The sequence below is a fragment of the Porites lutea genome, chromosome 13, assembly GCF_958299795.1.
Source record: "Porites lutea chromosome 13, jaPorLute2.1, whole genome shotgun sequence".
In the NCBI taxonomy this organism is placed as follows: domain Eukaryota; kingdom Metazoa; phylum Cnidaria; class Anthozoa; order Scleractinia; family Poritidae; genus Porites; species Porites lutea.
The window spans coordinates 1,333,254-1,357,917 of record NC_133213.1 but is presented as its reverse complement, the minus strand read 5'-3'; the positions used below and the strand labels follow the sequence as shown (position 1 = coordinate 1,357,917).

General features: G+C 39.8%; 2 protein-coding genes across 3 annotated transcripts in view; one reads left to right on the top strand and one right to left on the bottom strand.

Annotated features, from left to right (window-relative positions):
• LOC140923709 (voltage-dependent L-type calcium channel subunit alpha-1D-like) overlaps positions 1-19,707 on the top strand; it is a 32,799-nt gene extending 13,092 nt beyond the window's left edge. The window contains exons 15-46 of one of the 2 annotated variants that reach the window (XM_073373785.1): positions 55-186; positions 403-478; positions 1,286-1,409; positions 2,026-2,221; positions 2,866-2,932; positions 3,266-3,341; positions 3,532-3,628; positions 4,236-4,365; positions 4,583-4,642; positions 5,111-5,217; positions 5,545-5,632; positions 6,110-6,217; positions 6,382-6,434; positions 6,777-6,822; positions 6,998-7,098; positions 7,520-7,721; positions 8,425-8,583; positions 9,098-9,208; positions 10,126-10,209; positions 10,766-10,846; positions 11,654-11,773; positions 12,060-12,125; positions 12,574-12,665; positions 12,763-12,925; positions 13,309-13,533; positions 13,665-13,770; positions 14,360-14,470; positions 14,896-15,026; positions 15,111-15,227; positions 15,739-15,794; positions 16,442-16,568; positions 17,259-19,707. In XM_073373785.1, the coding sequence (XP_073229886.1) occupies positions 55-186; positions 403-478; positions 1,286-1,409; positions 2,026-2,221; positions 2,866-2,932; positions 3,266-3,341; positions 3,532-3,628; positions 4,236-4,365; positions 4,583-4,642; positions 5,111-5,217; positions 5,545-5,632; positions 6,110-6,217; positions 6,382-6,434; positions 6,777-6,822; positions 6,998-7,098; positions 7,520-7,721; positions 8,425-8,583; positions 9,098-9,208; positions 10,126-10,209; positions 10,766-10,846; positions 11,654-11,773; positions 12,060-12,125; positions 12,574-12,665; positions 12,763-12,925; positions 13,309-13,533; positions 13,665-13,770; positions 14,360-14,470; positions 14,896-15,026; positions 15,111-15,227; positions 15,739-15,794; positions 16,442-16,568; positions 17,259-17,924 (4,078 nt within the window). In that variant the 3' untranslated portion in view covers positions 17,925-19,707. The remainder of the gene's footprint in view (positions 1-54; positions 187-402; positions 479-1,285; positions 1,410-2,025; positions 2,222-2,865; positions 2,933-3,265; positions 3,342-3,531; positions 3,629-4,235; positions 4,366-4,582; positions 4,643-5,110; positions 5,218-5,544; positions 5,633-6,109; positions 6,218-6,381; positions 6,435-6,776; positions 6,823-6,997; positions 7,099-7,519; positions 7,722-8,424; positions 8,584-9,097; positions 9,209-10,125; positions 10,210-10,765; positions 10,847-11,653; positions 11,774-12,059; positions 12,126-12,573; positions 12,666-12,762; positions 12,926-13,308; positions 13,534-13,664; positions 13,771-14,359; positions 14,471-14,895; positions 15,027-15,110; positions 15,228-15,738; positions 15,795-16,441; positions 16,569-17,258) is intronic. The other variant, XM_073373786.1, reaches the window with a different exon arrangement.
• A 299-nt stretch (positions 19,708-20,006) lies between these two features.
• On the bottom strand, positions 20,007-24,610 carry LOC140922793 (mesencephalic astrocyte-derived neurotrophic factor homolog). Its single transcript, XM_073372817.1, has 4 exons — positions 24,420-24,610; positions 23,673-23,797; positions 22,963-23,104; positions 20,007-21,176 (listed from the first exon to the last, which is right to left on the bottom strand). The coding sequence occupies exons 1-4, from the start codon at positions 24,508-24,510 to the stop codon at positions 21,016-21,018; spliced, it is 519 nt and encodes a 172-aa protein (XP_073228918.1). The 5' UTR covers positions 24,511-24,610; the 3' UTR covers positions 20,007-21,015.
• Between the last annotated feature and the right edge of the window lie 54 nt (positions 24,611-24,664).

The window sequence follows — 24,664 nt, the reverse complement described above, 5'->3', positions numbered from 1 at the left end:
AATTCTCTTTTTTGTAGATGAACAACCGTGACGGACTTAAATTCTTTGTTTCAGATACTGGAGTTCTTTAAGTAACTTGGTGGCTTCGCTGCTTAACAGCATGAGATCCATCGCTGGTTTGCTGTTACTTCTCTCTCTTTTTATGCTTATCTGCTCGTTGCTTGGGATGCAGATCTTTGGTGGTCGGTAAGTGTGCCTCAATCCTTTCTTTTGTCAATTAGAACTCAACCTACAACTACACGCTTGTGGAATGTTGGTAAGCCTGTGCAGTGCAGGCGAGACAAAAAGGCGGGCAAGCAGGGAAAAAGCTAGCGAGCGAAAAACGGTGTACTATCTTGGAGCCTGAAACAGGCTAAATGTTAATAAGACATTAAGTTGTCTTCACTCTTGTTCTTCTTCAAGGTTCAATATGGATGGTGACCAAATTCCTCGCAGTAACTTTGATTCTTTTTGGAGAGCGGTAATAACAGTTTTTCAGGTGAGGAAATGGTATCGTTGCATTCTCGTCTGATCTTTCTTCTCCTCAAGTTGACAGAAGAAAATTCGAGGAAAACAATTAGAGATTCATATGTTTGGCTAGTTTTTTTTTTGAGGGAACTTATCGCTTTTGTTTAATGATGTTGATACATAACGCTGCGCTACCTAGCTTTTACTCACAGTGTTGGGGTAAATGTTGGCTCCATTCGTTTCCTGAAAGGTTATTATATAATCTGAAAGAAACCTGTACCGATCCCTTTAATCGCCACTTAAGAAACGAGAGGGAAACTTTACCTAGTTAAGTCTTTGCGAAAGCTAACTTGACTCGGTTTCCTTGTCGAATTGTTTTGACACCTGTCTGCTATGAACAGCTCTATTTTTTTTCTTTACAGCTGGTTCGAGAAGGGTTGGCGGAAAAACGCGAAACATGCTCCGCGACAACCCCGAAAGATATTATGGGTAGTTTTAAGTCCGTGATTCTCTGAAACTTCATCATTTTTACGCTAAAATGAGAGAATGACACGAAATGCCATTGATGTTTGCGAGTGTTACAAGAAAGTTATGAAAGGCAGGAAATCGCAGGTTTGAAATACTTTTCAAAATTCATTGGTTCCATCTCAGATTACCTTTTGGGATTCTCGCGTGCACCTTTGCGCTTTAGTTCCGACAACCTTTCTTGAAATAGCTTTATGCCAAACCTGTATGTTTTACATCCATGATGCGGACACTTGGGTGTGTCCCATCGGTGTTCATATTAAGGAAGGTCGTTTGTAGTTAGTTAATTGTCCGTTAATTTTTTTCTCCCCAGATTCTAACAGGGGAAGACTGGAATGCTGTCATGTATGATGGTATTCGCTCATGGGGTGGGATTGGCGAGGCTGGCGCTATATTACCAATATTGTACTTCATATTCCTTGTGGTTGTAGGAAACTGTATCCTTTCTGGCATTTAAATGTAGTGAAAACCACATGATCACTAATCAGACAATGACAGTCAGTATCACGTGTAGTGGAAACTTCAACTGTATTGGTCATTGTTGCGCGTGAGACTGGAGCGATTTTGTGTCGAATTGCATTATGGGACTCTTTTGGACAGGAGACTGGATCTAAGTTCGACACAACGTCGACTCGTTCTAAAGCATAACCAGGCCGATAAAGAGGAGAAGAGTGACGTCACGTTACCATCTTTCTTAACAGAGACGGCCATTTGGATCGTCGTACGATGGAGCAAAGTATGGACTACTGTTTTGTTCCTGAGTGCAATCGTGTACAGGAAAGTCATACATGTCATTTTCATTTTTTGTTTTCGATTTTTTTTCCGTATTTGCAGGATCATGTTTTGTTGAGATCCAAAAATTAATTTTGCTGCAATAGCAACGTGCCGTAACGACTTCTCCTGTCTTTTTAAGAAAAAAAAGGACGACAAAACCGCTGCAATTTAATGATTTATATACCAAACTAGCTAATCCGATTTCAGTCGTTAACTCGTAATCAATCCATACACAAACAACCTTTGAGTCTGGGCGATGTATTCCTTAACATTCTTCAGACATTCTTCTCAATGTCTTTTTGGCCATTGCTGTTGATAATCTAGCCGATGCTGAGAATTTAACAGAGATGGAAGAAGAGAAGAAAAAGAAAAAGGAAAAGCGAGGAAAACTCAAAGAATCTGCGCAGTCGCAAACCAACGTGGATTATGATGGAGCAGTGGTGCCCAATCACAGTTCTGCCTCACGGTCAAATGTGTAAGAGCTAGAGTTTTTATTCATTTCGGGGAATGGGAGAGATCAAGAGGATTTCTTCTGTGTATTCCCTCTTTTAGTTTTTTTTTTTCAAAATAACTTGAACGCACGGCCTTATCTGTTTTGAATTGGTTGTTAAGGAACTTGACGATTTCAGGTGGTTTTTAATTGACTGGTCACTCCTGAACAACGCCGAAACAAGAGTCTCAATTTGTTAGCAAACGCACTTTATTTGAGTGTCAATGTATTTAGCACTAAGGTACTAATTGAGGACACTAATTTTACGTCTCCTACTGGAAACGCTTACCGCCTCTTTACGTGGTCATCTGAGCCACGCGAAGGTCTAGCCATTTGCAGGGCAAAGGCAGTACCTTCATTTCTCAGTCATTTTAAGACCCTGAGTATTGGTCCAGTACCGGGAATCTAACCCACGACCTCCCGCTCTGTAGTTAAGCGCTCTACCGACTGAGCTAATCCTGCTGCAGGCTACTTCAACGCCCATCTGAGATTTATAAACACCAAATTATAATCTCTAAATCTCACTGTATGGTTATCTCGCACCCAGATTTCTCGGGTTCTTTGGTTAGCGGGTAGTTACTTAAACTATGTGTAAGCGTTTGACCCAAATTTTTCTTACATTTTTCCAGGACGCTGGACAAGTCAACTCAAGAACTTCATTCTACAAGCAATTTGAATGGAAACGGAATTGTGAGAGTGAGTTAGATAAATTCTTATCTTCTCAGACGTCGGACATCACATGTGCCGATTTAATGCTTATGAGGAAAATCTATTGTTCTCGCTCATTTGCGTTAGCACAGTACATTGAAGTTCGACGTTTGACGTTTGACGTTTGACGTTTTATATACTCATGTTATTTAGAGAGGTTGACATTTGACATTCAATTAACTGATAAACCTGTGGACCTTCAAGTGTAGCCTACGTGTGGAGTTACCACCGCCCCCGCCCCCCCCCCCCTCCTTCACGTGGAAAAAGCCAACAACAAACTTAATGATTAAATCTCTTGAAAAATCTTTCTTTTATCAATAGACAGCATCTCACAACGACGTGGAGGCGCAATCAAGCGAGCTTTCCGAGGTCGGAGGATCAAAGCCAGTTTTAAACAGTACGTACTTTTAATTTTAAAGCGTTTAATAACTTTCCAGTCTGATTCTCAAGTTCTTTTGTGATTAATGTGTTTTGGGTTGCTGTGCTTATAAGTTGCAAACCCTTTCTACCTCCTCCACCATCCCCACCCCCTCCTCCCTTGTTATTTATTCAGCTTGTAAGCATCTTATTGTGACGTCTTTTTTTAGACAACCATGAAATCCCGGCAGAAGTTTCAACCGAGGATATTGATTATATGCCCATGCCTCCGGAGTCTTCTCTATTTATTTTCTCTACAACAAACATGTGAGTAGAAGAATTCTGCGGTAATTAAAACCCAGACATTCGCCACTTTGGCAGCGAGAAGGGGACTAGAACCGAAAGCGTCCCGCAATTGTTTCTGGGATCGTTCCTGGGGGCGTGCCGTTCAGCTATTGGCCAGTTTTTTACCTGTCCCAGAAGTCATTGCGAAATTCAACTCGGCCCAATCTCCTCTTCGTTTCAAAAGTGGTAAATACTGACCTGGTCCCAAAGGACCAAGGGAAACAGGTAATTTTGGTTCCTAAAGTGGATCGGTCATCTAAACAAAGGCAGCTTAAGCAGTATCGACGAGGACGACGGCAATGAGAACAGGAAAAAAACAATGGGTTTAGATTAGCAAAACAACAGCATTGCATGTGCATTAGGCTTTTTTGTGGATTTCTTTGCGGTCTTGCACGACTTCGACGTGAAACCTCCTAGAGAGATTTTGGCAGGAAACAGTTTCATTTTCATGTGACCTTGAAGAAGTCAAAGAGAGCATGCGCCGTAGGGAAAAAATTCATTCATCAATTTTGAGTATGAAAGCCTCTGGCTCCCTTGATTTGGTGCTAATCCCAACAGTTTTTTGTTTAAACGTTACGTTTCTTTTCAGAATCCGGGTCATCTGTTACAAGATCGCCACCAATAAGTACTTTGTCAACTTCGTTTTGATTCTGATTATCGTCAGCAGTATTCTTTTGGCAGCGGAGGATCCACTCAACGCAAGCGCAAAGAGAAATCAGGTAGAGCCTCTTTAAGTCTCTTTAAGATCCGGTTTTTGAAGAAACTTCGCATCATTAAAATCAGTCTAGAAGAGTTAGTCTGCTGGAAAAGTTTGCCGAAACACTTTTGATTTGTTCAAAGAAAGCTCCCACAAACTCATTCATCATTAAATTCAAATGCAAGACAGTGTTATGAATAACAGTTAAATTAACAGAGCCATTTTTTTCCTTCTCCCAGGTGCTCAACTATTTCGATTATTTCTTCACTTCCGTCTTCACTCTGGAAATTCTTATTAAGGTACATAACGTGTATATATTAATGGTCACGCTAGTTAGGTCACGCGAATATGCTCGCACTTTGCCACAATGCTCAGTGTGACGGCGCAAAATTCGATTCTTTATCGTGTTGCGTGGCGCGTTTTTTAGCTCGCAGTACTAGATCACGTTGTAAAATCAAGATCTTCTGCCTTTAACTATGCTGAAAAGAAATGAAGAAAATGAAATTTCATAAACGTAAATAAATGCAGCATAACGTAATACCGTACTGAGTGGTGTGTCTAGCATGGAAAAAAATACAGAATTTTAAATCTTTATGGGCTTGATTGTGCAATGAACCTTTGATTCCCCGTCATCTTCATTTGTGCGACTCTGGTTAATGGCTCCTCTCTCCTGCCCCCCAACGAGGTCGTTGTGGAGAGGTCCAACTGTAAAACCTTTGCTGACTTTTCTGGCACAGTGTTTAACTCAACATCTCTTTATCTTGCAGTTCGTTGCCTATGGACTTATTCTTCATAAGGGTTCGTTTTGCCGCAGCGCTTTCAATCTTCTGGATTTGCTAGTAGTATCTGTGTCAGTTATCTCTATCGTCCTCAGGTAAGTTGTTTAGTACTTGCGCGCCGCCCAGAAAACGCCTGCGTTGCAGGCTTATGTCATAAGGAGCACGCGAAATGAGAATGCAAAACTGTGCATAGGGGACTGGACACGAGAAAATCTCAATTTCCGGTGTGTGTCGAGAAGTTCCGGTGTGGGGTGCTTTAGGTGCACCTCTTGCGTTTGAAGTCAATAAATCCCTCGTGGTTTTTATTTCCATCCGTGCGCTCGACGATCTTTGAAGAGAAAATAGAGGGTTTGTGAACAGGCTATGCACGCATCTGTAACTCAAAATGTTTGAAAACTTAAGGTGGTTGTGGTTTTTCTCAGGGATTCGCAGTTTTCCGTGGTAAGAATTCTCCGTGTGCTGAGAGTCCTAAGACCGCTAAGGGCGATCAACAGAGCCAAAGGACTGAAGGTATGAATACCCCGTCATGTATTGTTCTTTTATTTGAAACAAGTGGCGATTTTGACGACGGTAAAAACCTCTTGCGTGACAATTGCGTGACGGATTTTCGCTTCTGAACAATGGATACCGGAGTCAAAACCTCTAAATAAGGTGCATCGTGACGGTACTGCTGTGAGGATATTGCTGTTTGGACGGTTGTCCACGGAGAGAGCCATTTTGAAAGACTTTATTTAAGGACAAAAACCCGGAATACTGGCAAAATTGTCTTTTGATTAGATTGAGTGACTGAAAGACCGCTGGAATTATATAGTGACGAATCCTCAACTTTTATGAAGACTGCCTGGCGAAGCTGTACGACTGTTCTTGCCAGGAAAACAAGTCTTTTTGTCGTTTTCTCTATCTAAGAAACTTCATGTTTTTATTGACTGCTGTAATACAATATTCTTAGCCATCTTTATTGTGTTTGCAATTATTTTATTTCTACAGCATGTAGTACAGTGCGTTTTTGTAGCCGTGAAAACAATCTGGAACATCATGCTTGTAACGATGCTCTTCAACTTTTTGTTTGCTGTTATTGGAGTACAACTGTGGAAGGTAAAGTCCTGTGACACGTGAAGTACCACAGGGTGCCTATATGATAATACCTGAGCGTACTGTGGCTTGTTCCTCAGCATTTTACAAATTTGAAATTTTGTGATTTATTATTTTGAGTATTTATGGGAGTTAAATAGTAAATATTTTTCTTTTTTCTTTTCCAGGGAACATTCTTTTACTGCACAGACTCGGAGAAGGACTCAAGAGAAGAGTGCCAGTAAGAATCAATTCGTAGGGAGGGGTACGGAGGGAGGGAGGGAGGGAAACTTATCCCTTTCCTTTCGCGCATTTCTCCCCCTCCCCTCCCCTCTTTTTTGCGGCTAATCAATCGTGAGTTATTTGAGTTCTATCCTTGCTGAACAATAGAAAGAGCGAAGTCCCCGAAACACTTTGCTTCGACACATGCAACACTGTACGCGACACTGGACTCATCTAAAATGTTTGTAAGGTGCGCAACTTTGTAGACCTTTCACGTAACAGGGTTTACCTACCGCCTGAAATCGTTGCTCGCAAAATTGGGCGTGGTGTACGTTAATTATCTTTTTTTCTTGTCTTTCAGAGGAACATTTATAGAATTTAAAGGACCTGGTATGACAAACCCTGTGGTACGTGTATTTCATTATTCGAATCTTGATTCTTACTTTCTTCGGTGACACAGTTACGTGGTAAAATTTTTACGTGTGATGTCACTTCACGGTCACGCTTTTTGTCTAATGTAACGTCACGAAAGTGACGTCACATCTACTTTTCACGCTTCATTAAATTACTATTTGGTTTTAGGAAATGCAGAGAGAGTGGAAGAGACATGACTTTAACTTTGACAATGTTGGTAACGCCATGCTCACGCTGTTTACTGTTATGACCTTTGAGGGATGGCCAGGGTGAGTATTCATACAGTGTTCAAAGAAATGCACCCCCCCTGCCCCTATTGGAAATCAAGTGAGTGCATTATACGTCTGAGAGTGATTTATCAAGATATAACGCTCGCGGCCTCCGTCACCAGCACTAGCGCAATTCATGGGGCGTTTTAATCGAGGAACACTTTTCTTTTTTAATGTATATCCAAGCTTTTGGGAATTTTTAAGAACACTGGAGAAGCACTTAGGGATGACTGTTTTCGCGTGATTTTTTCCATAGTAAAAGGGAGCTCTAAATATTGCTACTTTAACTGAAAGCAAGTGAAACCTCTTCATCTGTTGCTCCTACTGGTACCGTTTATATTTCGGTACTTAAAAATACAAAATTTCTTGAAAAAGATCGTCCAAAACTGTTTGTATGGCTGTTTTTTTTTTTTTTTTACAGTATTTTGGAGAATTCAATTGACTCAACTGAGGCGGACCAAGGACCCCACCAAAACAACCGTCCATGGGTTGCTATCTACTACATAATATATATCATAATTATCGCCTTTTTCATGGTCAACATCTTCGTCGGTTTTGTGATTGTCACATTTCAAAGCGAAGGAGAAGAAGAGTTTAAAGGCTGTGAACTTGACAAGAACCAGGTTAGCGAGAATACTTTTGCTGTTTTGTTTCTTTATGTTTTTGACGCTAAGGTGCCTGTCTTGATATTAGTTCTTTAGAGTCTCATGGAAAGTCTTAACGTGAGCTCAATATGAAAATGAGCTGGAACAATAAAAACTTTAGATCAACGGGAAGGAAACCAGGTCGAGTTTACTTTCGCAAACACTTATAGAAAAAATAAAAAATAATGAAACAAATAATTTAAAAGAAACATAACATGATTAAGAATCCCAACTGGTAGGGGGCAAACCAGTTTCCTATTTTACAAGCGTGGTCGAGGAACAGGCTAGCGGCCAAGGCGGGACTTGAACTCGGATCCTCTGAACCGCAAGTCTAGCGCTCTAACCGCTCGGCCACGCTGGGAATGTTACTGCGGACAGGAGAAAAATTGGTGAATAGATGACTGGCGATCAGTAACGGTCCCAGAAACCTTGTCGAAAACTAACTCGTCCCAGTTTCTTTCGCATTTCTAAAGTGGCGAGTGGTTAAGAACCGACAGAAGTACGAATTGAGGACACCGTTTTTAAGTCTCCAGCTGGAGACGAGATGGCTATTTTGACTTTAGGGTCATCCGAGCCACACGCAGGTCTTGCCCTTTGTAGGACTATGGCAGTGTGATAGCTGTCGAACCTGCGACCACATTAATAAGATTTTATTGTTTTTTTCCCCCTGTAATGTTTTCAGCGTCAGTGTATTGAGTTCGCTCTGAAGGCCAAACCATTGAAAAGGTACATTCCAGATAACCGCCTCCAGTTCCATATATGGCGTGTGGTGACGTCACAGGCATTCGAGTACCTCATCTTTGCTTTTATTGTGTGCAACACAGTGGTGCTGATGATGCAGGTATGTATAACTGTGCCACGATACTGCGCGTGACGTGTTTTATCCAGTGCAAGTGTTATGAAAGTCACGCTATGTCGTCAGACCGCGACATTTAGATTGAATTGCAGTTGCAATTAAGTTGGTGTAACGTTTTAATGTGACTTAGTCCAAGTGCTCCTTACGCATTGGCTGCGCCACAGACTGAACTAAACTTCTGGTTAATCCCTATGCGACACAGCACCACCGCCTGTGTTTTAGGATTTGAGTACGTGCTATAAAAGCCATTGTCAATTTGCTAATCAGGTTGAAGGGAAATTTGAAACACATTTCCGGTAATTCGTTGAGTCCGTTAGAGTCCCAGAACAAGGATATCGGTGAATGGTTACACCAATCAATTTTGTTCAGAGTCTTACATGGCTCCATTACCAGCTGCTGGAGGCAGAGTGTGAACAGTTGGTAGCAAACCTAACTTCCACGTTTGTGTTTAGTTATCTGTAATTGACTGTTTTCTTTCTTCTCTCCTCTTTCCCAACAGTATTATGAAGAACCTAAGTTATACACCCGAGTGTTAGATGGCTTCAATATTGGGTTCACTGCAGTGTTTCTTCTGGAGAGCATTCTCAAGCTTATAGCTTTTAAACCTAAGGTACGAGTAGTAGATACTGTGGTTCAGAGTCATTACAAAGGGGGAGGGGAGAGTGGAGAATCAATGAAGGGACGGAAGGTTGGAAGTAATATGGGGTACCTAGAGTGCATTCTCAAGCTTATAGCTTTTAAACCTAAGGTACGAGTAATAGATGCTGTGGTTCAGAGTCATTACAAAGGGGGAGGGGAGAGTGGAGAATCAAGGAAGGGACGGAAGGTTGGAAGTCATAGGGGGTACCTAGAGTGCATTCTCAAACTTATAGCTTTTAAACCTAAGGTACGAGTAATAGATGCTGTGGTTCAGAGCCATTACAAAAGGGGAGGGGAGAGTGGGGAATCAAGGAAGGGACGGAAGGTTGGAAGTCATAGGGGGTACCTAGAGTGCATTCTCAAGCTTATAGCTTTTAAACCTAAGGTACGAGTAATAGATGCTGTGGTTCAGAGCCATTACAAAGGGGGAGGGGAGAGTGGAGAATCAAGGAAGGGACGGAAGGTTGGAAGTCATGGGGGGTACCTAGAGTGCATTCTCAATCTTATAGCTTTTAAACCTAAGGTATGAGCAACAGATATGCAGTCCAGGGACGGATTGAACTTGTGTAGCACTTACGAGGGGTGATAATGGGAGGAATTCAGTAGGGAGTATTATTTATTGGAAAAGTAATAAAGGGATGGATAGAAAAGGGGAGAAAGAAAACAAAGGGTTGGAGGAGAAACAAAGATTATGGAAAAATAACGGGACAGAAGTATCATTTCTAATAAGTCGTTCTCGTATTTCTCAATAAAAGCACCAGCTTCAGGCTTAAGAGGGCAAAATATGAGGTCGACTTGTAGCAAGTCTAGGCAAAATAACCATGGTGCTTTTGTTGTTAAATGTCAACAGTCAACGACCGAGACTAATTCTTAGTTCTCTTTCCGTAGAACTACTTTGTAGACAGATGGAACTTGTTCGACTTCATCATTGTAGTTGGAAGTATTATTGACATAACAATGAACGAGGTTTCGGTAAGTGTGAACAACTGATGTGCTTTAAGGGGGTGGGGGGTGGGGGAAGCTTTGCCTTTTTCATGTTTTTGGTCTTAGTACATGTCTTTGGTATCATCTACTAGAGTCAACAACGCTCAACTTGGCAATATAAATGTAAGACATTGGTGAACATGTTGCCACTGAAGATCAGAAGCTAATCAAGCTTAAATAGCGAGTTTGATGCATTGCTGAAGCAAATTAAAGTAATAATTTACGTAAATGGTCAAGTTGATAACGAAACGAAAGTAACCAAGCTTTAAATGAAGTTAATTTGTAACATCCTCTTTTTAATCTCATTAGGACTCTAAACATTACGAATAAATAATTATGTGTCAAAAATTGTTAATTTTAGCGTAGCTCAGTTTTGCCAGAGTGGGAAAAGATGCAAGTGTACCACAGGCCACCCATCTTCCACAACACTTTGAATCACCCATTTATAATTTAAAGTTTTATGTTGTAAAAGCTTTTCTATTTCAATCGGTTAATGCTTGCTAAATACTGTTAAGGGGAAAGACCGCTTTACTTCATGTTTTAGGACGTTTTTCGTCGTCATCGAGGTATTTCCGAGCTGGAATTAGCAATGGAAAGTAGTTCTGATGGACGAGTACAAAGAATTGTAAGACCATAAAGCATCATGCATTTCATTTTACTTAAACTACGCAAATACCATTAAATGTAATTAAGCGTTTAACAATGCGAGCGACTCATTGTGAGTTAAGCTTTTAAAGATTTAGACAAAAGCTGGAGCAGGACGTTTAAATTTTAAAGATGTTTGATTTTGCATGATTTAATAATTTAAATATGTTACATTAAAAGTAAAATAAACCAAAAATTCAGCGGTTTCATGACTTTTATTGACAGTCATCCGATCTTGGAAGGTAAATATTTCGTTAACTTCTCTGAGCAATAATGAAAGTTTTTAATCAAAACGTTTCGAGGTGATTCATAAATAACACCCACTTTCCATGTAAACGCCTCCACTTATTCATATACAAGACGCTAACATACAAGCTACTGAGCAAATTCATTTCAATTGTACTGTTGTAATATGCGCTTTACCATGGTTATTAGTAGTACTATGGCCTTACAGAGCCTGTAATTTAATCCTACAGGCGACCAGTCGCACAAGGCTACTGATCGGTGCTTTCTCTGAGTAAAAAACACAGTGTTTACTATGCTGTACCAAATGGCCCTAACTTTCGAGTCTGTTCATGAAATCCTAAAATGTGACCATTCAATTAAAGACTCCTGAACGGTACTTTCCTGCAATGCTGTTTATTACGCCATACAGGGTGGTTCTCACTTGTGTGTTCGTGCTGTGTTTTACTCGCGACAAAGTGTATATGGAGCCCAAGAACAAAAAATGTTTACACCTACCACTCACATTTTTGTTTGGTAATGTTGTTACACGTTATTTCCTCAGAGTGAGCAAATGTTTGCTTTTGGATTCTTTCGTTTGTTTCGTGCCTTGCGTCTCGTGAAGCTTCTCAACCAGGGGTCTGGGATCAAGACTCTTCTTTGGACCTTTATCAAGTCCTTCCAGGTGAGCTTCGCTGAAAATGTACCTGTTTTTTGGTGCCGGACTACGGGTAGCCATTGTTGGCAGGAATATGTTCACTTTCTTCTGCAACATGGTGCCCGCCAATGTACGTTCATTTGAGTAGCGACAAGTAATTTCTAGATGTGTGAAGGCTCTCGGCTAGGTAGATCGTCCTGCCGAGAAATCGCCTACTGCTTTGTAGTATTTAGCGGATCGATGTCTTTAAGCTTGTAAGTAGAAGATAAAGTGTTCTTTCATTTGCCTGCTTCTTTCTTGTTTTTTGTTACAGGCTCTACCATATGTTGCGCTTCTGATTGTAATGATGTTCTTCATTTATGCTGTAATTGGAATGCAGGTAAGATGTATTGTTAGAAAAAGTGGCTCAAATTTTCATTGTTTTGAGCATTTCTTTTGCTCTCTGTTTTCTTTCTTTTTGAGCGTGATCGAACTTAAGTTATTTGTAAAATAATGATATTATTTCCAACACAACTGAAATCTGCCCTTTTCCTATAATTATTGCTTGCGCCACAGACGGAACTAAGTCTGTCTGCGACACAGGGCCGAAATCCTTGTCCTGGGCCATCACCTATGTACCAGGATTTGATCACGCGCTATGATTGGCCTGTTGAAAATGCCATTGTCGATTTGCCAATCAGGTTGAAAGGAAATTTGAAACGCATTTCCGGTAATTCTTGAGTCCGTCGAAGGCCCACAACAAGGAGCTGGGCGTTGCTTCACAGACGTTCCTAACCGAGGTTAAGTTATGTCTGTGACGCATGCGTATTACTTATTGTGTTTTGCAGATGTTTGGCCGTATTGCACTGGATTCGGACACGCAAATAACGAGAAATAACAACTTCCAGACATTCCCTCAGTCTCTTATGGTGCTCTTCAGGTAACGAAAACGGTTGTTGGTGACATTTGCTTCAAAACTAATTTTACATTTTGTTTTCTCTTTAGTGGTAAAACTATTGATACGATTTTTCTCTTAGATCTGCCACTGGGGAAAACTGGCAGCAAATTATGTTGGCGTGTACAAATCGAGATGACGTGAAGTGCGACCCTCGAGCGGACCCGCAAGAACCCTCGGGATTGTGTGGATCGGACTTCGCTTACTTCTATTTCGTCTCATTCTATTCAATTTGTTCATTTTTGGTAAGAATGATTGTTTAGGTAGCGTTCCCTTTCGATATTAAAAGGCTGTACTTAATGATGGAAAATTAAATTATCCGTCTGCACTGTAAAAAAGCCTGCCAGTACATAACTTATCATTGTAGTTGGTACTGCGGGCCAAATCCAACATTTCGGCATTGTACCTTATTAGTCAATCATTTACGAGACTTCCTATACCAATTTTCTTTTTCCATTCTTCATTTAATGAAAATTTCCCAGTGCCGGTAAATTAATTTATTTCTCAATTTCAACTAACTTTAAATCATTTTTGTGAGAATAATTTTTGTTGGCGCTCCAAGATATTTGCCAGACCACAAGGTTTCTTTTTCTTTCGGCACAACAAAGTTTCTTTTTTGTCCTTTTAGATCATTAACCTGTTCGTTGCTGTCATCATGGACAACTTTGACTATCTGACTCGTGATTGGTCAATTCTCGGCCCACATCATTTGGACGAGTACGTGAGGGTCTGGTCCGAGTATGATCCCGAGGCTCGGGGCTGCGTCAAGCACGTGGATATTGTAATTTTGCTAAAGAGAATAGCCCCACCTTTGGGATTTGGAAAGTTCTGCCCACATAGGGAAGCCTGCAAGGTAACGACCTACCGATTATCCTAAGGTTATTTCCTCCTGTTATTCCAGAAAGTTATATATTACCCTGCTGAGAATTTTCTGAGGCGTAAGGGTGATTATAATACAACTATTTGATCTGCTTTTTTCCTCAGCGCTTGGTCACCATGAACATGCCGCTGACCAAAGATGGGATGGTGGACTTTAATGCTACTTTGTTTGGACTTATAAGATCTTCTCTTAACATCAAAAGACCTGAAGGTAAGATGTAGAATGGAAATCAAGTAAGTCATTAACAAGAACGAAATCCCTTCATGGAAAGAAATGATTGCAAAATGTCAACACCACCTCTTGTGGTAAAGAAAAGAAATTGCATGATTGTTCACTGGTTAGCCCTGTACTGATATGCAGTGGACCCCGTTAATTCGAATACTGCAGGCTCGCGCGGCTGGGCGGAGTTGCCACGCGACGCGATCAGCGGAGTTGCGAGGGATTTTCCCCTCGCGGTAGAGCCGCCAAATAGCTGCAGCACTAGTGGCTCTTCTCGCCCGCATATCCTGCTAGTTACGCAGGTTAGGTTACTGCTTGGCAGTAGATTTGGTCTTATTAAGGGGTGGTAAAACGTTTTTTGTGTTTATTAAGTACAGAATCCCTCATCAAGGTGATTTAAATCCAGTTTCATGAAATACCAAAATACTTTCGGAACCTGGTTTTCTTTTCTGTGCCAGTGTGCTAACTAACAGGGGCAAATCGATGCAAGACATCCAACATAGTCAATGCGATGGTTCTTCGCTCTCATTTGTTGTATTTTTTCTTTTATGTTTTTTTTTGTTTCCTTGTTTTTCTTCAGGGAAAGGTTCAATCGACAAAGCTAATGCAGAAATCAGGAATATTATTCTCCGCATCTGGCCTAAGACGCCGTTAGAGCTCCTAGATAGAGTAGTGCAGCCACCAGGGACGCGTAAGTATCTGTCACTGTGTTATCAAGTTCATTGAAAATGGTAGGATTTCCTGCCTGCGAATACGAGTTGAATGGCGAGGTTGCGGAAAGTTGTTGCAGAAAGTTGTTGCAGAAAGTAGGGAGTAGTTCTACTCTTCAACAAAGTCTGTGAATGTTGTGCGTTTTACCGGCCCGAGACAAATTTATTTTGCAACAAGTGACGTAAATCACATATACGGCGTGACTCTTGCGTAATTTTATCCAATTAGAAAACAGTATTAAGGCAACTTGCAACAACCTAATTTGTTGCAAGACAAGTTTGATTTTACCGTAGCTTAGATCTCTCTGATGTCTCTGAGGTTGAAACGGTCGAAATCAATTATTTTTCCTCATTTAACCCTCCCCAATCTTAAGTGACGGATGAAATGTTATTTTTTTTTACCCAGATGACGATGTTACAGTAGGAAAATTCTATGCTACCTACCTGATTCAAGAATACTTCCGGCGCTTCAAAGCGAGGCAGAAGGCTCAGGACCAGGCAAATGAAGTTCAAGGGAATAGCACTGTGGCTTTGCAGGTAAGCGTTGGTGACTGATCAAGTCTAATACGAGTATTATTTTTAACTGATCAAGTCTGACACGATTATTATATTCATTGTTAGGCTGGTCTCAGAACACTTCACGGGCTTGGCCCACAGCTGCGCCGCGCTATTTCTGGTCAGCTGGGTAGCGATGATGATGAACTGTATTTAAAAGAGGACGATTCTCAAAAAGCGCAGGTAATCCCTGTATAATCGCAATTCCAGCTCATAGTTATGAAAAAGAAAAAATAGAACCTCTTTTATCTCTGTTTGACTAAGCTTTCAATTGATTGGTTATACTTTTAGCCTTCATCAACAGCCTCAAAAAGTTGAACCATCTTTCACGTGCCATCTTCATTGTTAATACATCAGAACCACAGCACAAACCGCACCCAAGGGAATTACTACTCCGCAGAATAGTGTAATAAACGGTCCAAAAGAAAGTAGCCTGCGAAAACATCCGTTTCTCCGCGCTCTTCGCCGCTGGGACGTTTCGCGCGGAACGACCCCAGCGGCGAAGAGCGTGGAGAAACGGATGTTTTCAGAGGCTAAAAAGAAAGAATTCCTGCAGCAACTTTCATTTGAATGGTCTTAATGAATAACCGACCGACCGACAGATAGTTAGGCCAACCTCATACCATAACCGAGACGGGTTTGTCTAATGATAATTGTGTTGTATGAGATAAGTAACACTGTTTTATTCTCATAGCACAAAGGGTTCTGGGAGAGTCTGAAAAATGCTGTTTCCTCATCGCCGCGTCACAGGTAAAAAGCTTTAACTGTTCACGTAACGCTTCGTTTGGTTTATTAAAGACTAAGCGATGTTACTTTAAGAGGAAACTGCACGCTGTTTGCTCAGTGTTGAGGCTGCCTGCTTTTTTCTAAATCTTCCTAGTTAAGATGACTGAACTACTGCAATTTATTGTTTGAGGTTTATTCTGTGCTGAAGTCATTACTTAGTACCTGTACCCAAACACAAAATACTGAGCTGTAACGTTATGAAGAAGATATCGAACAGATTTCATCAGGGAACGCTATTATAATAACCATAATATATTTTTTGGTTTATTACTGCAGGCATAGCATCATCTTTTTCACGTTTCAATTCATTTCCAAGCTTGCCATCTGTTTTAACCGACGAAAGAATAACGGGATCATTTTACCTTTCTGGGAAACTGCCCGCCCACCCCTCCCCTAAACCAACATTAACACTTAGTTCTTACTTAGGTGGGAAGTTTCACAGAAACGTAAAATGATCCAGGAAACGTTCCAATGTCTAAATATAATCTTAAATAGCACAACTGTTTCATTTTTTGGAATTCAATTGAAGCCAAGAAAAGTTTTAGCTTTTTAAAAAGATGGAAAACAGCCTGAACCAGTATAGCTTTTTATATATTCTTTTTCCTTTCCAGCATGAGAACTCCAAACAGATTTACACGTCCTGCCTCCTTTCGCCTTTCTGCTTTACTCCCTGGCAGTGGGAGTCTGGTACAGGCAAAGAAGAAGAGTTCGTCCATGTCGAATCTCAGTGAAAAGATGGTATGTGACAGAAAAAAATAAATACTACTTCCTGCGCTTCTGAAATGGGATTTTTATTCACAATACTAAAGGTATAGGGGAACTTTAGATTCGAGGATGGCAACGGCGGCGAAAACGTTGCTTTAAAACTGAATACGCTTTCTTTCAATCTCCATCGCGATTATTCCAACTCATTCACTTTGTCAAATGTAAGCCAACGCTCCTGAGTTGAATTCTGAACAACCATATCCATGTTTAAAAAGAGACAGAACATTTCCACGTCGCTTGTTTACGTTCTCCATCGATAAAACGTGAAATTAAGTATTTTCACGTCTAAGTAGCGTTGTAGTGATGGCAAAGAAATGTACGGGAAAGTTTAATGCACTTGCAAAGTTGTTGTTTTGCTTCAGTATTAAACCTATTGCTTTTTGCCGGTTTTCATTGACGTCGCGGTAGTCAGAACTAAAGGTCCCTATCGGAACTCGGTTTTTATTCTACCGAGTCGCCTGTGTCACTGACAGAAACTGATACTTAGTTACCCGAAGAAAATATACAAAGTAGTCGACTCCAGTTTTACGAACGATCTCTGCAACGCTTCATTAATCCTAGACGTTTTCCTGTGTAGTACAACATGTTTGTGGTATCATGAATCGCATTTCTTCGATTCTACATTCTTTCATTCGTTTGAATATTTTTTCCATTCATTTTCAGCATACCGAGCTTTTCAGCGAGAAACAATTTCTTGTTCCCGGGACATCAGGGGACGAAAACGCGAATGAAAGCGAGGCTGGTAAGCCATATCATGAACTTCCATTATTAAGAGAACCGGATGATCTGGGTTCTCTACCTGCGATAAAGGGCCATTCTGGCGTGAAGGCAGCTTCAAGTTTACCTTTACCCACTGCAGGCCATATACACGGGCCAATAGCATATCTACGACAGCGTAGCAGGAGTGAAACCTCGGGAGTCATAGTTCCTTGGCCTTCACCGAGAGACGTAGAAAAAGGGTCTTATTCACCACGCGACATTGAGCGAGACCGTACGGGAAGCGTGAAAAGCCTTCTCGAGGACGCACTAATCGACGAAGGAATATCGATTACCGTGGACGACCCACTTGTTAGGGTTGCCGAACAGGAAATTGCCGAAGCTTTCGACGTTTCTGAAGATGAACTGCACGAAGCTGCTGGAAAGATTCTAGCAGACGCTAGCAGTCGTCGTGAAGTAGGCGACGAATCATGTAGCGATAAAGAGTGCCTCGACGAGGATCGCACCACCGCGGAGGCCGACAGTCTCCGAACATCTCCGAATGTGTCGCTTCGGTGGTCGGGTGGAATTCAAATGGTACCCGACAGCGAGTTGGTGATTACAGATCTGTAATAAGTACAGCTAAATGGAAGCGGTGTTAGTGCAAGGAAATTTTTGCGCGTCGTGCAAGAACCTGTCCATGACACGTGACCTTGATGCGCTCATGCTATTGGTTGAGGGTCTTTTCATTTCAGTCCGACCCGTCAGTTGTGGAGACTGATTCAAAACAGCGTATTTCAAAATGGCAGCCAACGTATAAACCGCCTGTCAGGCATTATTGATACCAGGTTCCATTTACGGAATTTTGGCCATTTAAGAGCAATGAAATCTTAACATCATAGATATAAGTTTGAATATCCAGTTTACTGTGGTATTTTTTAAAGGAAAGAAATATTGTAACTTACCTTTTCGCTTGCAAGGCTCATGTCTTTGCAATAAACAGTCAGATATTTTAAACTTAATCATTAAACTTGTAGTAACCTAAATTAATTAATCTTACCCATATGTAGAAATTAGCGACAGACTTTTAATAGGCTAATGTGATATTTATTGCACAGTTTCTTTGTAATATTTCTTATTGCCTGGTTAATGCGGTTTTCCTTTATAAGGGATATCCGCAGCATCAATCAAATCTTTGTATCGAATTTACGCAGAAGAAATTTTTTTTATTTTCTTTATTACTACTATTTTTAGGAATTGCTTTTAACGGAAATTTTTGTCTCCAAAAAATGAGCAAATCTACAGAGAATCTTTTTCTTATGATTTATATTTTAGTCTAAAAACCCTTCAATCCCTAGAAGCTAGCGGCATTAATTTCTTATTTTCAATTCCAGTTACTTAATCATTGAAAGAGGTCCTAAGATTGATAGTCAGTTGCGTTTCTTGACTGCTGTAGTTTTGCGTTGCTTTTCTTTGTGATTGGCTGTAAAATCTCACTGTGCGCCAGTTTCTCAACCAATCAGAACAAAATCCAAAACACAAAATCGTGTGTCACAAAACGTGCCCCGGTTGCCTTTGTCACTTTATTCAAAGATCTGATTGTTTTATTGCTTTGCTTTTTGTTGAAAAACGTCCATTTGAATGTTGCTTTGGAAATGTTTCATCGTCAGTTTGATGCAATGACCCCTTCAGGTCAAGAATAGAGAATTTCTCTTTTTCTAATGGGGATTGAAAGGTTATTTATGTTGTTTTAATTGTAGTTATCTTTTTTTTTGAAGAAGGAATTTAATTTAGTATATTGTTTCAAAACGATGAAGTGAATTGTTTTTTTTTTTAATGCGAAATACATTGTAAAAACAAAAACAAAGACGATTTAAGGTTAATTATAGTGTTGAATATTGCTTAAATGTACGCGCTTAGAAGACAAAATTGGATAGTTTTGTTCCTTCTCATAGAAACCCAAAACGAAGATAAAAGTACTTTAGTAGTTTTTTTCCAAGGTGGCATTGTTAAGTGCTTCGCCGTGTATGGTCATAGAGACTGTCGGGAAAAGCCTTAACTATTTCCCTCGGGATCAGATAGTTCGTGTTAATTGAATCCCTCTAATTCCTTGTCCAACTTTTGTGTCTCTTGTGATGGATAAAAGGGTACTGCATCTATTCAACACTTCAATGAACCATTGTATTCAGAAGATATTTTTGTAGCCTGATATATTTATGCCTAGCTGAAATCGTAACATATGAACATAGATATGGTAGATAAGATTTTTATTATACGGCTGTAGAGCGTTTTTTTACCGGGTTGTAAATATAGATTTTAATTTTTCATAAGAAAAGTCTGTGTGCCTTCAAGGCGATATATGATGAAAATGCTGAAAATATGAGATTCAATCTGCAAATAAAGAGTATTTTGTAAATATGTTGTGATGGATGTATGTGAAATAATTATTCGTCTTTTTCGGGAGACCATTACCCTCAGCTTGTTAAGTAATAATATTAATATATAGATTTAGCCAAGGCTTAAAGCGAAGCTCCCGTAAATGAATTTATATTTTACTACAGACAGTAAACTTGTAACTAAAGAAAGAGAGTTGAGCCTACAATCAGGTGAAAACAAGTAACTTGTTTGCGGATAATTTAAAGAAAATATGCAAAGCTCACGTTATGGTCATGTGATACTGGTCAGAAGAAAATGATTGAACAGAAGACATCACACTGAAAGATAGAAATTTTTTTTATTTAACCTTGTCACAAATGAAAGGCTATACGTAAACAAGTTTGTGGCAATATTTCAAACTTGATTAAAATTTTCTCTGAATTCCTTTACCATGAAGTTAAATATACATACATGTTACCTCAGCTTCATTCCAGAAATTGGAAGAAACTTACAATGACGGCACTTGCACAACCAAATGCTGTAATAAAGGCAAGATGACCTATTTTTAAAACCTTACTATGACTGTTTTTCTCTGAGATAATACTCACACCATTTTTGAAGACAAGGAACTTAGCTTTCCTATAGTACCCGCTAGCCATTTCAAGTGGCATAGAACACACAAAGAACCTAGGGGGAGGGGGAAAGGTGATTTGATCATAAGTCCCATATTTGATAAGCAATGCGTGATACCCTTTTACCACCACTAGCTAACTTAACAGCTGACTTTTTTCTTCAATCCAATACAGCAAAGCTTTCCTTACGCTAACTAGTTCCACATGAAAAGAGAAAGGTCCCATATATACCCCGAGTGGTTTTTATTCAAAGGCCGGGATGTGGAGCAACTACTGTACAACTGTAAAGTAGTCTTTCCCTTTTTGAACTCTTCAAGTCCCAAATTTGACGACATAAATTTTCTCCTAACAGTGCCGAGACATCATTAAGAGAAAAGATGATGAAAACCATTAAAGTAATCACCAAAGGGAAAATTCTTTGACCTTTTATCAAATTCTCTCAACTAAATATTTAAGGAAATGCATGGAGATCAGTTGGGAGAACTTGTATGCAGATACTGAGGCTTAAATAATAAAATTAAGGTCTTTGATAGCAAACTAATCCTCCTGTCTCACAATAATGAGCTAGTGAAAGAAGACAAAAATAGGCCGCTAATCAGACTCTGGGGCTGCAGCTTTTGCAAAAGTTTCAAGTAGTATAAATTTCAGAAATATTAATAAATGAACAGGCAGTCTTGAAAATCTTTCATTTAAGTTATTTAGAACTACAAAACTAATCAGAGCTCGGTGTGTTCTTTTTTAAGCAGTTCAATCTTCTTTATAAAGTCTGATTTTTCTAAACATCCAACACAATCTTCGTCCCAATCACTCAAGATCTTTTTGAGTTGTTTAACTCGCAGTTTCTTTAAGTCCACATTATTCAGATCAATCTGCTTGTCTGCAACCATGAAAACAAAGTGCATTAGTTCCAGAATGTTGCAAAAAGTTTGAATAATCAAGAAGACCAGTCAGTTGAGTTTCGCTGTTACCAATAACAGACCCAGGGTGCAAAGATAGTCAGTCTTATAGTTTGCTGTTTGGGAAAGATATAACTAGCACGTACTAGCTCCAGAGCCATATTCAATTCAATTCAATTCAATTCCTTATTTCACACTTTAAATTATAAGATATTTACATAAGTGTACATAGGTAGGAAAATAAAGTCGCTGACAAATAATAATTAACTAAAGGATATTAAGTTCATTTGTGTACAGTGTCCAAAGTAGCAAGGGCTTTCTTGTTGGACCCCATCATGTTGAAATAATTGGCAGCAGTAAAGAGACAGGCCTTCTGACAGGGTGCGCGGGTGCGGGACCGCACAATTCGGTCTAACCCGCACAATCACGCACAATCGGCAAAATCCCGCACAATACTGAAAAATTTCCTGAAAATTTAAATTAAATCAGGTATTCCTATTGATTTCCAAGATTTCTAGAAAACTTTTAGGCTATTTACCTTCCAAAACAAACGAAAAATCCATAGCTTTTTCCTCGAACAGCTCGGGCGCTTATAAAAACAACAAGGCGCTTTCCATAGCTCGCGCTGTCCTGGGCACTAGTCACGTACACATCGAGTATTGTGTCGTCATGCAGCGCTCCGTGGGATACTGGGGTTCTTCTTATCCTATTTGTGGCAATTGTTTTACAAATAATAAATCAGAGTTGTTTACCGGTATATGATAAATTGCGCCACATGGCTCTACTTCGAAATTAAAATAAATTTTCTATCGATCTCGACATGTTCACTTGTTTGTCAAAACGCTGTGGCTAAATGACTGGCAGCGGTCAAGGTTTTCAAATGACCAGCATTCCAACATTTTTCTTTGGCTTTTTTCATTTGTCTTCGGTGTTCCGACATTGCAGAAAGCTTCAAAATGTCCGACAAAGATAGCGAGCACTGTTTTAACACAGGTATTTTGACAATTTGAGGTTAAATTTTACAATTTACAAACTCAACACTGGCGTTCGTGCGTTACGTGTTCGATGCGGATCTTATGACTCTTATTGCTCAACTGATTTGATTTTGGTCTCGGAGGCGCTCTGGCAGCTCTGTAAGACAACAAGACTAACTGCATCATCTTAAGTTTTGATCCACGTTATATTTATAATATACCTCAAATAAATTAAGGCTGAAAAAGGTCTGGTCAACTTATATCACTGGAAAGAGCAATCGATGCAGTACGTGGCAATGTATTTTTCAGGGAGCCCTTGCTCACAATCACGGAATATTTGGTAGGTCGAAAGATTGCGCAATCCCGCACAATTCCCGCACAATCGGTGTTTTTCCCCGCACAATTTGCCCCCAAAATCGCGCACAATTTTTATTTTTTACCCGCACCCTGTCAGAAGGACTGAAGAGAGGAATAAAATCTCAGATAATATCAGTGATAGAACATAAAAGCAAGGTCAGATTTGGTTGGTTAGAAGACAGGACTTCCATTCTTTCTTAAACTTATGATATGGCAGACACTTGAGACCAGGCGGTACAGTCTCCCAGATTTTTGGAATTTTTTGGATTTCAGCCTAGACAGGACTGATTACAGTTCTTCTGTAAATTAAATTCTCCAAAAAACTTCATTTTCCTGTTGGGGAATTCAGTAGTCCGATAGGAATATCCTCTAGCCTTGGGCTATCAGAAACTACTTTATTTGCATGCTGAGACCACGTATTGATTTTCTCACTCACCATATTGAAGCTCACAGATCTGTGCATCTTGCTTTTTAAGCTTCTCACAGATCTTGTCTGCTGGCATGTGATAACTCAGGGGCTTGACAACTTCCTTTAACATGCCAGTAGCGGCATCAGCTGTTCCTCCAATGTAGTAACACTAGTGAAAAAAAATAATGCACATTATTCCTGGGGGGAAGGTGGGGTGGGGCAGGCAGAAGGGATATTACCTGGTGGTGCCTCAGTGAAGTTGATTAACCCTTTAAACACTAAGATCAAAATTTGAATTCTCATTTGTTGCCCCTATTCATTTCCTACAGAAATAGGGGGAAGAAGTTGATAAAATATCAAGCCAATTCATCTTGCGTGATCTTGTCGGTAATTCTCATGACAACTCTGTTTTACAAAGTATTGATATAACAAGGAGAAATTTGATCACTCTTAGGGCTTTTTAAAAAGGGTTAAAATAGATAGCAGAGGCCAGGCATTACTTGACCTCTCAACCACAGGCAAATCCAGTTAATTGTTAATTATCACTATTCACAGTGTACTGCTTTTAAAGTATTATCTGCTCCTTTCTTTTAAGCAACATAACAGAGGAGAGGAGCTTATGATTCAACTATGTACAAGACTGAACCCTGGAGTACAACTCTCATTCTTCCCACGCAGCGTGTTGATGAGTCTAAGCGTAAAGATCCATTAGCTTTCAACAGGGTTCTTTTACTTACAAATCTGTTTTCTTTGGTTTTTGCTTTCTTGCAAGTTGCCTTTAACTTGTCCTGGATTTTAGTAAGATCTGACAAGTCATCACTGGATAGTTTACTGGCAAAATTAGTAAGGAACTTTATACAGACTGAAAAACAAGATCAAAACATTTGACTCTTTCATAAGAAGGCATAATCATTAACAGGGGGTCAACCACGCTCGGAAAATAGGATTTTCAAACATCAATTTTTTTGCAAATTTTCACATATTTTTGTAATAGCTATCAAGCATCTGGCCTATTCCCACAAAAATTCAGCTGGACAATTGACATAAAAAACTGTTATAAGTATAAAACGTCACACTCAAAGCATAGTATCACTCGATGTCTTGACCAAAAATGGCTAAATTTGAATAAGCATTCTCCTTCTTTGGAATCATGTTTCACTTTTTACCAACCAGGTGTGTTTGGTCACCATTTTTTCTTATGTTCAGGGTATCCACATACACCAATTTAAGCTTATTTGCATTTTAAGATCAAAATTGATTTGGACCCAACAATAAACTCAATCAAGTTGAAACTCAGATTATACTCTGTCATAGAAATTCTGATCTTAATTCTATGTACCTAGTCAAAGTCGCAAAGCTGTTAAATAGATCTGTTTATCAGGTTAAAAGGATTCTGATAAAAAGGGGTTCCTGCTCTAACTTTATCCATACGTGTCGAAAAAACAGCTGAAGTCTATCAACTACATGAGATTTTGCACACTGACCTTCGCAATCACCGTCCTTTAACTTCGCTTCTGCTTGCCAAAGGTGGAAGCTAAGCAAGGTGTTTAGTGAGAGCACAATAAATAACCACATAACAAATGGAAAGAGCTTAGCCGATCTAGATAAAATTGTTACGACTTCAAACTCTTCTCTGAACGTTTCAAAAAGTACCGGCTGATTACGCAAAATGCCAATGCTTGTGGACTAGTTGGCGCCTTCTGATTGGTGGAATCACGAATACGCCTGC

Excerpts from the sequence above, each read along its gene's own strand:
- LOC140922793 (XM_073372817.1), bottom strand. The coding sequence starts at position 24,510 with ATGTGGTTATTTATTGTGCTCTCACTAAACACCTTGCTTAGCTTCCAC. Across the intron at positions 23,798-24,419 it reads AAAGGACGGTGATTGCGAAG|TCTGTATAAAGTTCCTTACT; the intron begins GTCAGTGTGCAA and ends CTTGTTTTTCAG. Across the intron at positions 23,105-23,672 it reads AAACCAAAGAAAACAGATTT|TGTTACTACATTGGAGGAAC; the intron begins GTAAGTAAAAGA and ends TTTTTTCACTAG.